This window comes from Uncinocarpus reesii, genomic scaffold (genome assembly GCF_000003515.1).
Source record: "Uncinocarpus reesii 1704 scaffold_4 genomic scaffold, whole genome shotgun sequence".
Lineage (NCBI taxonomy): Eukaryota > Fungi > Ascomycota > Eurotiomycetes > Onygenales > Onygenaceae > Uncinocarpus > Uncinocarpus reesii.
The window spans coordinates 1,634,748-1,648,996 of NW_003052497.1; the positions used below are offsets into that span (position 1 = coordinate 1,634,748).

General features: G+C 48.8%; 4 protein-coding genes across 4 annotated transcripts; 2 read left to right on the forward strand and 2 right to left on the reverse strand.

The window, feature by feature from the left end:
- Positions 1-461: 461 nt before the first annotated feature.
- Positions 462-3,587, reverse strand: UREG_06681 (uncharacterized protein; the record flags this gene model as incomplete). The annotated part of the gene is made up of 4 exons (XM_002583668.1): positions 462-1,781; positions 1,843-2,432; positions 2,484-3,347; positions 3,425-3,587. 4 exons carry the CDS (start codon positions 3,585-3,587, stop codon positions 462-464), a joined length of 2,937 nt encoding a protein of 978 aa, XP_002583714.1.
- Positions 3,588-4,837: 1,250 nt separating this feature from the next.
- Positions 4,838-5,436, forward strand: UREG_06682 (uncharacterized protein; the record flags this gene model as incomplete). Its single annotated transcript, XM_002583669.1, has 2 exons — positions 4,838-4,966; positions 5,356-5,436. The coding sequence occupies 2 exons, from the start codon at positions 4,838-4,840 to the stop codon at positions 5,434-5,436; spliced, it is 210 nt and encodes a 69-aa protein (XP_002583715.1).
- Positions 5,437-6,046: 610 nt separating this feature from the next.
- On the forward strand, positions 6,047-7,022 carry UREG_06683 (uncharacterized protein; the record flags this gene model as incomplete). The annotated part of the gene is made up of 3 exons (XM_002583670.1): positions 6,047-6,095; positions 6,210-6,263; positions 6,718-7,022. The coding sequence occupies 3 exons, from the start codon at positions 6,047-6,049 to the stop codon at positions 7,020-7,022; spliced, it is 408 nt and encodes a 135-aa protein (XP_002583716.1).
- A 2,095-nt stretch (positions 7,023-9,117) lies between these two features.
- On the reverse strand, positions 9,118-12,241 carry UREG_06684 (uncharacterized protein; the record flags this gene model as incomplete). The annotated part of the gene is made up of 7 exons (XM_002583671.1): positions 9,118-9,568; positions 9,655-10,101; positions 10,296-10,327; positions 10,383-10,558; positions 10,630-11,107; positions 11,166-11,348; positions 11,441-12,241. 7 exons carry the CDS (start codon positions 12,239-12,241, stop codon positions 9,118-9,120), a joined length of 2,568 nt encoding a protein of 855 aa, XP_002583717.1.
- Positions 12,242-14,249: the final 2,008 nt, after the last annotated feature.

Sequence of the window (14,249 nt, forward strand, 5' to 3'; positions counted from 1 at the left end):
GCCCAAAGAAGAACCCGCCAGCCTAAATCCCTTTTGGAGAACTCCCATCCACAATATCACCTCTCCCACCGACAATGAAAAGCTGCAAATGTGAGAATATATATGGTAAAATATGTACAAATATCGAAGCAGAACTAGTAAAAGGGAAATAAACATATTGACGATATAATTGGTGGATATAGGTAAAATGGCGAACCGCTCATATGGGTCGTAAGGGTATGCATATGGTGAAAATAGAAAATGTCGTATATGCTATGGTATCGTGGGAAGCGCTTTGATCACCCGATGGGTATCTCGAAGAAAAGAGATAGGAAAGAAGAAATAAATCACCTGTCCGTTCAACCTTGAGTTGGAGAATTCAGCCACAGGACTCTTCAGTGGTGAAAAACGCCTGAGACCAAGCGCCAGCCCCAGGCAATCGACCAAAAAGGAATTGTAATAGTCTATCGGAAAAAAACCAATCAACGATGTTCGTTAAGTATGGGCGAAGGAGGTTGTTTATTTCGTCGCCAAAACCCAAATAGTCTGGACCTTCGACGAGGTAACGTACGCCCGGTTTGGCCGCTGGTACCATTCGTAGTAGGGCGATGATGGTCAGGTAATGGTTGGTAATTAGATGGTAGATGATGGCTCGGGGGTTTAGGATGGCCGGCACTAGTAGGCGACGAGGGATTTTTGAGGGCAAAGCCGTTGTGATGATTGGTTGTGAAACTCTTATCAATAAGTGACGACATAAAGCTGGCGGTTCTTCCAAGCGTAGGACGGTTGTTCTGTTCAGATTGACGGTTGTGGTCATTTGAGTCGATCGGCAACGCGGCTGTTGAGGGCCGTCTGTAAGCAATGTGTTCATCACAAGCGCCGTCCCCAAGGCTCGAGTCGTAACTACTTGGTACGCCGCTCCGAAGTGGTTGCCCATATGTTCGATTGCTATAATCTTTCTCGTCATAGCTATTACTTTCCGCGGTAACTAAACTGCTAGCTTGAGAGGTAGAAGAGTTAGGCGTCGTTATCGTATTATTTGTGTAAGTGCTTGTGCTTTCGTTCCGAACACCGTTTGTGGTTTGACTGGGCTGGCTGAATCCTGCGGGAACGGGACTAGCTGCGATAATCTGTGGATATCGAGGGTGATTGAGACCATTGTAAGGCTTAGGATAAGGAGCAGATGTAGCGTGCGCGTTTGCCTGACTGGATATGTGACCTCCGCCATTGCTTGCTCCATTCATATTAATAGGGAATAACGGAGGAGGTAGATGACTTTTCGGTGTTGAGGACTCTTGCGAGTTCTGTTCAATATTTGTCACGGTCCCTTCGTCGGCATCGTCGTCCGAACCGCAACGTCCTGGAGAAGCTTGCCCTGACCCTTCGGGAGAGCTTTCGCAAGGAATAGTGTAATACACTGCCGGTGGGTTGCAATCCAGTTTGGTCGGATTCTCCGGCGCCCTACGAGTTTCGAGCGGAGAATTGATATCCTTGTTCGACTCTGCCAGCTCGGGAAACTTGTGATTATCAATCAGTTTCTGCCATATTGCTTTATTGCGCCGGATCTCATTCGCTGCAAATGCCATGTCTGGAAGGACGTCGGCAACTCCATCGAAAAGAGGAAGCGCGAATATATTCATGAATCCTATCTGCCCGTTGGCTTTCTTGACGAAGTTGCCTAACTCTGGCGGGCCGCCGAAAAGGGCTGTTTCCATTCCTATTTCTGCTTCCATCCTCCCTTGATTTGCAAATTCTAGCTGAAGGATATCGGTCCATTTCTCTGCAATATAAAATGGGCGGGCCTATAATGATTACTAGTGAGCCGGACGACCTTTTTGACAGATGAACTTCAGTGAAACTTACTACGTTGCTGATGTCAGCGCATTTTATAAGCATCGCACATAATAAAGCTCTGTGATTGTCAATATCTTTGGGTTCCCAGCCCCAAATAGCTCTGTTATTGGAACGATATCGTTGCTGAAGCGCGCCCAACGACTCCATAAACACGTTATGGATGCCCATGTCGGTAGCTAAGATAGAATCGATCATCAACTTCCGTAGCCGCGTATCCTTGAAAACAGAAGGCCAATGACGTCGAAGTATTTGTGAGTAGGCGGCACAATGGAAAGCTTCCAGTACTGATTTATCGTTGTAGAGTTGCGCAAGGGGTGCATTCAGCTTCACGAGAAACACATTATTGACGCCTGGGTGGCCGACGTCATGGCCAATCGCCGTAATAAGCAACGTAAGAGCGTCGAATGGGGTCAAGATGGACGCCATTCCGCTTCCCGTGGATACCTCCTCACTCCCTGGAGGATATGGCGGGAGAGTGCCGACCTTCACAAGGAAGTGAAACAGGGATTGCAAGACATCAATGGCATGACGAAAGTTATGGTAGAGAACAAAAGAGTTGTAGGCAGCACGAACGGATAATAAGAATGACCGTATCTCCTCTAATCAATGTGTCAGCCAGCGCACTAGAAAGAAATTGCAAGTCAGCTTACCAGTCGAAATCCTCCAGTGTTCTAACTCGGGGAGTGATAATGCATGTTCAACCATAATGCAGGCAGCATGGATCAGCTCATCATCTGAGAAATCATGGGATAGGAAGTTCCATCTCGCCACTTCGCTCTCGACAAGAGGTTTGCGATTTTCCGCCACAGCCACATCGCCAACCTGGAAATCCTCGATTGACTCTTCTGGGTTGCATATCCGTTTCATCAACTTGGAAACCATTGCTTCTCGAAGATAACCATAGGATTCCTGACCGTCAGCGCCCACCCACGACTGGCGTCGCAGTTTTCGGCTAGTCAAGAAGCGTGCCCGGTGCTTTTGGGTGGCCTTTTGTGCGCGGTACGCGTGAAGAACGAGTCCCGTAACTCTAGAATGCTCAAATGGGCAAGTGAGAACATCGGTGGCTCCAGCGTCCAGACAGCGACGTATCTGTTTCACGTCCAATTCGGTAGCATGGAATCGGGAACTACCCCCTCGATTTCCAGAAAGCCCATTCTCATGGGGCCCACATTCAAGTTTATCATTTTTAGACGGCTTTGCGTACCGGAGGATGGCGACAGGTACAATGATACTGGGTTCGTCCTGGGCATGGATATCGGCGGAAAATCTAGAAAGGAGATGAAAGCCATAGAGTTCTTCCGATTCGGTCGAAAAGGTCATGCTGCGCTTTAGAACTGCCGGTGACACAGGGAGTTGCACAGAACTTTGGGCGATCGAACGGCGGTGTACTAATTCATTGCCCCCTTTGATACCAATATCGATAAAAGCTAGAATTGGAGCACAAGTCTCACTCGAGTTTTCGTGTAACTCTGCAAGTTTGCTCGAAAAAGTCTTCCCGGAGTTACAGAGATACACTGCAGCCAGGGGTTAGTTGCTGTCTGCATGGTTCGCTAGCAGCCGAGATAAGAAGCAGCAGAGGCACAGAGCTGACCTTGTTTACAGATGTCTAGGATCTGTTCTATGTTATTGGCTAGGTCATCGCAGTCTTCGAGCAGAGGAAGGGAGGTTTTGTCATTCAGATTCTCTTTTGCAACCCAACAATCGTTTGCGACTCGTTCATCGATGTAGACGGCGCAGCATTGTTCACGATCCATACTGGAACGGAGTAATACCTATGGAAATGACTCAATTCGCACGGTCAGATCTAGGCTTGCAAGAATGAAGATGGAATGTTTGAGATATCGGAAGAAAAAGGGAGTCAACAACCCAAACGATAGAACTTGAATATAAAAGCGGCGGCTGAGACTCAGGCTTCCGTGCCCGACAATGTTGTCTCATGAGTTCAGACGAAAACCAAGAGGCTATCACAGTCTGAAGACGAAGATGCACCTAGGTGCATTTTGACAAAGGGGAGGGGTGCAAAAACGAGTGTGAAGGTCCAAAGCATGAAATCCATCCATGGCGATGTGATTGTTGAATCTGGTGGAAATGAGTAGGGGAGCAGCAAAGAAGTGAGGGATCGAAACAGCGGCTAGAACTGTGTGGAGGTAACGGGAGTTCTTCATCCAACTCTGAACGGATCCCAACATCAGACACAGTGGGTTTCAAAAACTTACCAACAGTATCTTGAGTGGATTGACACACTCCTTTTCAACTGCAACCTGCTTTTACAACCTTCTCCACTAGCAACCTCAATCCTCGAGAACAAAGATATCCCCTTCTTATCAACAGGTTGTGATATCAACAACGGTCGACACGCCCAATTCCAACTCCACTCGCAAACGCCAAACAACACCCTCGGTTCAATATTTCCAGGCCTGTATTTGGATTGCGCTCCACCAACTCCAAGTCGTTGTCAACCGATTCAATCAGGACCGAGAAGTCTAATAGATGAAATCCAGCGGCGCCAGCGTCGCCCGTAAGAGAACCGAAGTGGCATGCGCAACATCCGCGCATCCAACTAAAAAAAAGAGAGATATCGAAGGCGAAAGAGCGATCAACCTTGGACAATCTGAGACCGGGCAGACCAAGCGCAGCAAGGATTTCGAGACAGTTATATATACATTGAGGTTGATGACGAGCGTTAAGAGTGTCGTGTGTGTTGCGTGTGGTTGTGGGTGTGGGGTGAGTTAATCGACGACCGGCTGAATAAAATCAAGAGAGGCCCAATGTGCGGGAGCAGGGCAGGCGACGAAGGGTATTTCGCAAAAGGGAATTGTCTGTCTTCGGATTCAATTAATGATTGTGTCCCCTGTCAACCAACAAGGCGCTGCAAGGCACTCCTGACAACGTGGAGACTTGCCTCTGAAGCGACGTTGGCAGCGACAAAAGGGTCGAGAGGAATACTAACGGGAGGGGGGATACGGGCTGAGGACGTTGTCTTGTGAAGGCGTGCGTGGTCAGGATGCACACAGGCGACAACCTCGTGCAGAAGCAACGGAAGGGAAGCGGAGGGCGGACAGTCGTGGTGACGGGAGAGAGAAGCAGCTCGAGTAACGTGCGAAGAGGCGAATCGAGTGCTGGATCAAACGGGGTAAGAACGCAGTGGGAGCGACTTCCATGCCAAGCAATTCGATTGCATGGATTATGGAATGAGAAAGAGCGACAGGGATCGCGCTAGTGCGGTGGTATTGTTACCGCTAGTGGGCTGATCGCTATTATACCTGTATTCCGCGGTCAGTATGGTATCGGTATGGTTATTTACATGGGTTCGTGACCGACGACTGTTACATCGTCGGGGAACTCCCAAAAGCCACCCTCTCCCTCCTCCCGAACGGCATGTCGGGGCTCCCCGGGTGCCGTGATGACAACCATCGATGATTAAATTACAACTCCTGTTTGATATCAAGACAGTGCGCCGCGAACCCGAGTCCGGGCGACCCGTTCGTGGGCTCTTTAACGATCATACTAATATTTCAATAGTTAACTACTGAGACGAGAGCAAACGAAGAGGTGCCAATCTGCCAAAAGCAAGCAGAGATGGAGCCCGTCCCCAATATCTGATCTCGACAGGGATGCCTTGCAACGTCAGATATCGAGCCTGGAGAGTTCTCTTTTTTGGCGCCATCGCCGACCAAAAAGATGGACAAACCTCGGAAATCGGCAGTCAGAAATGAGCAGACTTCGTTTCGACTCCCCACGAATAAAATAAGATAAAAATGGCAACCTGTGGACATTCAAAGGGCGTCTGTCCATCCATCTATATGAACCATACTTATCACCTTAGACCCCGGGCCTCGACACCCTGGTTCTCAGCGGATCGCTTCTGGTGACATTGAAATTGTCCCCGGGGAAGATTTCCGGGCCGAGTCAGAATTTAGTAATAACAGCGACCCTGTGTTGATTTTCCCATCATATTATTATTGTCCTCCGTCCTCCCTCATAGCCTCGAATCTCAAGGGAATCACACTCGCGCGCAGCTGCTGTGGCTTCGAGCCAAGACGACTTGTATCCAGCCCAATTTCCAATCCTCTTTTGAGGAAAGCATCTGCCAAACTGAGGCTTAAGTTACTGCCAGTCGCAAGCTAAACGGTCCCCGGATCCCCACAGCTGGGAAAAGACAGGACTATTTTTCTTTTTCCATTCCAGGTATCTGAACCTGCAAATCTTAAACATGTCGCCGGGTAATAATCTGTCGACTCTCTGCGAGGAACAATCCTCCGGTTTGAGAAGAAGAAAGGGAATCTCCCAAGCCTTGAGCTGATCCTGGCGCAATCAAATCAATAATAGCACTGTTAGGCTCCGTCCAAGGACCGGGCGGCTACGTCGTGAAACAGATGTAACTGTTATCAATGCGTTTGACCGCGGAGCATTCGAAGAAGGGAGCTCTCGTGTGTCCAACCAATAGAGTTGAAGGGTATCTTTGGAAGAGCCACGTCGCCGGGAACAACAAAGTCGGGGTTGCTGAAGATTTTGTGTCCCAGGGAGATGCTGCCCAAGTCAATTGACTATTGAACCATGCAAACACATCAATTCCCGGAAAGGCCGTCATTTTGAGGCATGAACACTCTGCTGCTTGACTTTGCTTGCCATAAAATACTCTTAAATAACTGATCGCGATTGGCATTGATTACTTACAATACTGTCTTGGCTACAAATCCGCAATCCTCGTATTCTCTTCCTGAATGCTGGGATTTCGCATTATTGCGGCAAGTGAGATGGATCGAGAAACATCGAACAAATTCTCGCCATATCTCCTTAAGATGTGCTTCTGACGAGTTATTCACACGATCGAACTTTGACTGGAAACCGAGCGCTCATGTCAGCTCTCTTTCGGTTGACAAGGTGCTCCCCGCTTCGACATTGAGCAGCAGCAAGCGCGAGACATGGGCAACCTCGACCTGTCCCTCACGAAACTCAAGAAAGCTCCTTTTCGTGTCGAACTCGAGCTCCACGATACGTTCGGACCACGTGGTGTGGTCGACTGTTACATCTCGAGATTTCTCCTCGAGATTTCGCTGACGATGGCTCTCGAGATGGGTGCACTGTCGACATGTGCTTTTCAGATCTGGATAGCCCCCTTTGGCTTTGCTTCCGCGAGAAAGCCTGCAGGCGCAAGAGTTGTGGCCGATGATCATGCGTTGCCTTGAGGCCAGTTTCATAACGTGTCGATCTCCGCGAATCCAGGCTGGATCCCAACCTGGGAATTCACCTCGTATTTCAACGGGGAGGCGAAAGAGAGTTGTCCTAAGGCGGGCATGGAGACTCGGTCCGCTCTCGAGACTCGCCAACGAAAGCGCAAAACAGAAAAAGGAAAGAAACGAACGGGATTCTCACAGTCGAAGTTGTGTCTTGAGTCTTTTGGATCGTGCTGACAGACGGCATTGTCTTGATCGCCAGTGTATCTTACAGATCAGCCAATACCGCGTATTTACAGGTCGCCAGGCAGCGTGGACAATACCGTGACCGGCGGCACATGTGGCGAGCGCAGCAACAGAAGACACTCGATCCCTTCGATGCGGCTTCTACCGGTCTTCTAGAAGGCCTCCCTTCGTTCGCTTCCAATGACTGGAAGGGGGAATCACTTGACGCTGCGAATCCTTGCAGCCAACAGCATCCGCCATCCCCGTGCTTCCACGCCGCTTTACGAGGTCGCAGTCAGAATCAGTCCATCCGCACAAGGTGTCATTCTGTCAAAAGCGCTTCTCAGATTCCATTGCGATCTAGAACGGCGCGTGTATTTTATTCTTGTCAACCGTCCCACGCCCTGTACGGTCCCGTAACTGCTGGTTCGGGTCGACCCCACCTGTCGATCATCCACGATGATTGGATTTGCTCCCAAACGCATCGCACTCCACGGATGGGCGCCACTCCAACGCCACACCCCAAGGACACGCAAAAAAGGAGCCAAAAAAGAAAAATAAAGGCGACGGAAAGGATCAGTGCACATTCTTGTCGGCTGCGCAGACTATTTAATTCTCTTCCAAATTCAGTGCGCCTTTTTTTTTTCTTTCTGTGGAATTCAAAATCCTCTGGTTGTGATCCTGATTCAGTCGTGCACAAGCAAAGAATTCCAGCCTTTCGCCCAAATGTTCTCGCCATCGAGATTTCCGATAAGGCTGGCTATACGCGGCGCTCCTGCATGCAGATTCCAAATGCCCCTGGCAAAAAATCTCCCATTAAAAACCCACACCCCGTGTCGACTTTATTTATGGAAGTTCCAGAAAGATCTCAAAATTCGGAATTTTTTCCCAATTCTCCACGTCGCTGGGAGTCGTGCTCCATTCATAGGGCGTTGAGAGCGTCATCCCCCCCGGTTCTGGAAAACAAAAGACTGGGCCACGCTCTGTGTCCTGTTCTTGCGGCGGCCATGATTGGGTCAAGGGCAATCCAAGAATGCAGAGCAAAAAGCAAAATCTAAAAAAAAAAAAAATAGCACCAAATATTTTACTGGTTCTAGAGATGCACGTCCTCTCTCTCCCTGCTTACTTGCGGCCCTGTTCCCTTCTGCTGTGTTTCTGGAATGAAAGCTATTACTTGATGAGCCAATCACTGTCGTTTTTTTGAAGTGGGATTTCCCAACAGGAGTGTTCTGCGTGTTTGGCGCCGGGAAGCAGAGATCAAGAATATCCTTTTTGGGCGTGCGTGTCATTCTGGCCATTTGCGAGATCGAGGATAATTATTCCCCCCTTGCATCCCGTCAGGTGCGATCTCATGCGCAATTTCAGGTGTCCTCACTATTGACCCAACAGACAACCCCTGTTTATGCCTCCGATTTTGCGGACTGCACGGAGATTGCCCGGTTTGGAGATTGCTCAAAAGCAGTTGTCCAGTTAAACAAATATCCATTCCCATTAGCCCAATAATCCACCGTGGCAGCGAAATTGTCCAACGAATGCATGAGTGAAAAAGGGAGCTTAAAGGGGCCTGCACTAGACTGGCTTCATTCATCCAGCTCAACAAGCATTTGGCGCTCTAATTATTCGCAATCCATCAGCATTCGATCCGCCCGATTCTTGAGGGATGACGGAGTCCGGGACAGAGAGACTCGTGTAGCCAACACACAAAGAAAGCGAAAAGGGACAAAGACCATACCCCAGAGTTTGTTCGCTGAGCCAATAATCGTCTCAGCCTTGGCTAAGAGTTTGGCATCCAAGCGCTCGGCTTCTTTTGGACTGGTTCGATGAGATCTCCCGTTTCGCGGTTGGCCCTAAAACATTTGCACATTGCGATGAGTCGTAAAGCTTAATCCGAATAACCAAACTGCTTCGAAGGAATTATATTGCTCACCATCATCAATACAGGAACCAAGTCCTTCGCGTCAGCCTCCGCCAAGGCCCGCAGTGTCTTGAATCCATTTTCCCAGAACAATCTCGCCGTCCGGCTCTTCACAAAGGTCACCTGCGCCAGCTCCAGCAGATCCGCCCGGGCGCCTGCTTGAAGCCGGTCACGCATATGATCGAGCACGACGGCCAGCATGTCCCAACCCATTCGCTTGCAGAACTTGACCATGCCAGCCGCGAAGCCGTGGCAGGTCTGGCTGAGGTTCTGCACATTGCCGCGCGGTGTAGAGTACTTGTGCGAAACGATTGAGACGGGAATTTCGTTGCTGAGATCGCGGAGTTGAAATGCCGTATATGCCCGTTGATAGATAAGTGCGAGCGTGGGGTCTTTGATGGCGCTGCGTCCCTGGGCCCTAGATCGCGAAGGAAGTAAAACAGGTCAGCGGCATCAAATAAAAACCACGATGGATCAATGGCCGGGGAAGCCGAGAGATCATACATTGAATTCACGAAGCCGGGATCCACGCCAATAAATTGCAGTACCCGTAACCCGCTCTCATCCAGCCTGTCCAGCTCATCCAGAAATTTAGACCAGTTGATATCCACATTCGCGGCCGATTGCAGTGGAGCAAACATGTAGAAAACATGCATTTCCCCATCCATAACAAATGCCTGAAGTGCCCGTTTCAGTTCGTCGTGGATGAACATGCCTTCTTCGGGGCTAAAAGCAGACGCAACAATAGCCTGGCCGAGCTGAGTGGGTTCGTAAGAGCCATCGATCCGGGGGTTGAGCAGGTTGTCGTTGACGAGCTCTGTAAGGGTTGATTCCACCATTGCAAACAGCTCCCCTTCTTCCATGGTGTGGTAAAGTAGGGAACACCGGACGTAGTCGTTGATTGCTTCTTTGCCCGAAACAAGGCGGGTTGCAACAGCCTCCAAAATAGCCCTGGCATATGTCAGTTAGCTGTCTTCTTGAAAAGGATTTCACTCTAAAGAGAAAGGAGGGAAACCTATTGATCCCTCGCTTCTCTGGGGACAAGCTGCTCGCAATCGCGGGCATTTCAGCTTCCAACAGGTCAAGAACCGCCTCCAAGTCTTCTGGGGAGCAGCAGAGAAACGTTTCTCCTATCTCATCTTTACCCTTGCGCCCCGCTCTTCCGCGCATTTGTCGACTTGGATTTGAATTTTAGCCATGGTCATCAAGTTGCATAAGAGTAGTAAGATTACATACAGCATAGCAGGGCCAACCAGTTCGCGGCCCATACGAGCACCACACAGAATTACACGTCTTGCTGGCAAGTTGATGCCTGCGGCTAAACTGCAGGTCGCAACTAGCACTTTGAGAATGCCCTTGTCGTACCCTTCTGCGATCAAATCACGCTCTTCTGCTGTTAAACCGGCGTCTGGGGGTGAATGGTCAATAACGACTGAAACAAAGTGACATGGAGGAAAAGAGGGTGGCAATGATTCTTACGATGGAAAGCAACGCCCTTGATAATAGTCTTCTCGAAGACTGGATCAAGACCGCATGAAAGACTGCGCAAACCAGCAATCAAATCCCCTCGCTTTTCCAAAACATCGCTATCCAACATAGTTTCGTCCGGCATCGCGTCGCTTATAAGCAAGGCATTCGAATGACATGATTGTCGACTACCGCAAAACACCAACGCGCCATACCCGGACGTCACTGTCTCTAGAGCCAAGGACACCATCGCATTGGTAATTGGATTCCCTAACTCCTTATATCTCGAGATGTCGATTGCTTTGACAGCAATTGATTCGCACTGTGGCTCGGTAGACTTTTCCAAACTCACAACAGTTCTCAGAAATTCTTTTGAGCTTCCGGAAGTGTAAATCAAGTTTTTGTAAACGAGAAATTCCTGAATTGGAATGGGCTGGTATTTTGAGATGTAGTAGTTTGCATGCAACCATTTCGCGAGCAGTTCGGTGTTCTAGGCTACATGTCAGAAGGGCACTGCAAGCTTCAAGGGTTAAATAATGTACACATACCGACAAAGTTGCGCTCATCCCGACTATTTGGGTATCCTGCTGAAGCAGCATCAGCTTAGAGATCATGATTTCTATCAAATAGCCACGATGCTCGTCGTCAAGCATATGCAGTTCGTCCAAAACAACGATGCCCAATTCATCGACCTTGCATTCCTCAATTGCAGTGTTAACCAACATATTGGCCTAGAAATAATAATTAGCCCACGCATTTCAAGCACTCAAATGGACGATAATCTAATAGAATCAAGCTTCCCAACCTTTTCAATCGTACAAACCGCAATATCCGTATCAGACCATGTAGCTCTAGATTTGCTACCCCCAAAAAAACCAGTGATGCGAACCGAATTCTGCACCGATTTAGCACGCGAAGGGTACGCTCCATCAACCTGACTCGGCACATTCACCCGCTTTTCCACCCCTTCCACCAACCGCCGAAGCCATTTCATTTTCTCCTGCACCAGCGCCACGTACGGCAGTACAAGAATAGCTTTCTTCCTGGGATCATCAATAATCCTCTTCAACATCAACACATCAGCAACCAACGATTTCCCTCCCCCCGTCGGAGCACTGTACACCAAATTCTTCTCCGCTGTAAGATGGCCCCGACCAAGGAGGCACGACATCTGCCACGGATACATGGCATTCACACCCATCTTCTCAAAATTAGCCACCAGGCTCTCAGGCAATCCGTACTGGGAGTGCCGAAGCGACAGGAGCGCATTCTGCGACGGTCCAGGGGTGCTGGAGACCGCATTTCGCTGGGTATACGTCACAAAGTCATCGTCTGCTGTGAGACTTGCATCTGGCAATGTGCGTATCTCACTCGCCACAAAACGTCTTCTGCCCGGGTGGGCAGGGTTGACCGGATGATATGCACCCGTTTTTTTTAAAGTGCCATTGCCTTGTTGTGTCTGCAGTAAAGAGCGAGCGGAGGTGAATATTGTCGCCGCCTCATTTTCTGACCGGGGTCGCTTTATGCCTGAAAGTGAAGTTGCGGGCACGACCTGATTTTGAGCGATCTCGATGGATGTTTGGAATCCTATGGTTTGGAACCCCTTGGTAGGGTCGGAACTCATCCCGGCATGGGATCTTGCTGCTCCTGTAGCAACAAGGGATCACCAGGTTTGACTGACAATCACAGCAAGCAGCTCTATGATATAGATAATCGGCTGCTTTCCCATGTAATAGCTTGTTTTTCTACTCCATAACCGACTTCATCAATCGAGAACGTTCAAAGGACGTCGTTCCTGACCCTGCCGGAATCTTAATCTTCCGGTCCGAAACCCTTGGCCCGATTAGGTCTAGCCCAGAATGAGTGTATCGATTCAGGGGCAACCACCCCGGCATGAGCATTCCGTAGGGATCATGTCAGAATTCAGTCCTTTACGATCAATTTTCTACTCTGCGGTAACTTGTTCTCCGTGTTTTAATGGAACTCCGTACGGAGTAGGGGTACTGTAAAAGAAAATCGATCGCATATTAGCCTCAGCCAAAATGTGCTGAGTTGAAGCCAAGAAAGAAGCAGCCAGGCCTGTTGACATCAGGAACACTAGTAGGTTAGGAAACGAATTGGGCAGCGCAAACGGAGAATATACACAAGCCAAATCAGGGCAAACTCTACCCGACTATGCAGGTGACTGAATGAAGATTTGGGGAATATCCAACCCCCATCAATACCCACAAATCTGCCCCTTACTTAAGCTGAACATAGATTGCATATAGATTAAGACGCTTGCTACTCCCCATCTGGACTCGAGTCGCCTAAAACCTCTCCGAGAAATAAGTATGCTCGCCTATACGGGCTGTTTATCAATCCGACAAAGATTGCTTGTGTTCCATTCATCTCATCCCGTCTACCAGACGCTTTTCGGGTAAATCGAAAATTGTGATATACTAGTAGAGCAAAAATCGCTACTGCCCTACTGCTCAAAAAGTAACCATATCACCACTAAGTTGGTGGCAGCTCGCCGGGGCTGAAGGATCCCCACTCTACAGCGCGCAGAATGCGGATGCAGGAAATTCGGTAGAAACAAGCTGCAGCTCCATGGAAAAACAGACAGGGGTATTTCTATGACTAGATTCACAGGTAGGTACTTGGACAAATGCGACTTTGAAAGCGATTACTCGTTGATGGAGTAATAATGATGGCGTGGATTTGTCCGGGAGAGCAATCGGGGCGAAGCTTTTCAGAAGGCACTAGATGAAAAGATGATATCGAGAATTATCGATATAGAGGGGCCCAATAGCGGCATCGGCGGCTAAGGCGACATGTCGAAGATACATGTCGTTAAATATCACATTAACTGCCACCAATGGGAGGGATGTAAGAAAGAAACACTTCTTCACTTCGCAAAAGAAAGCACGAGCATCAACCCCAATAGGAGAAATTGGACCCTTTTGACACAAATTGCGTGCAACCTTTCAAGGGCACTTGAAAAGCAAGCCCAATCACAACTGCCAGTGCTCACCTGCTGATCAAGTTGATTGTCCAATGGGGTCATCTGCAACTGGAAAGCCTGAGGAATGCATTAAACCAAGTTGTCACTGGGAGCTAGTGTTACAGTGGCGTGACACAGATGATTCTCGAGAATAATGAGATTTGGTTTCAAGTTTCCCATCACTGCAATACAATTCCAAACCTGCAATTCTGAGATTTGGGTAGTCACTAAGCAGTTATGTCCTCCTTCAGACAATATGGCAGGAGTATGAGCACAAGTGGCAAAGCAGGATGTCCGAATTAATCCCACGTACCTTGCGATGTGAGTGTAAAACAACCGCCACCCGCGCCAAGACCGAGAGTCGTTAACTAGGTAAGCTGCGGAAGACTTGACCTCAAGTGCAAATCAGGCTGAATCACGGGAAAAGTTCTGTGATAAAAGTCAATACAAGTCAATTAATAATACAGCAAATTGCCAAAAATTGAATGCTGCTGTGTTGATGGATAGTTGAAAGTGGGGGATGGAATCCGTGTATGAGCTGACATAGCATAGTTAGTTAATGATGAGAGCTTCACAGGCTGGCACGGAAAGTTCCCCCAACATTGTCCAGATAAAACCCTTTTTACATGAGTTATCAGAAAATAAG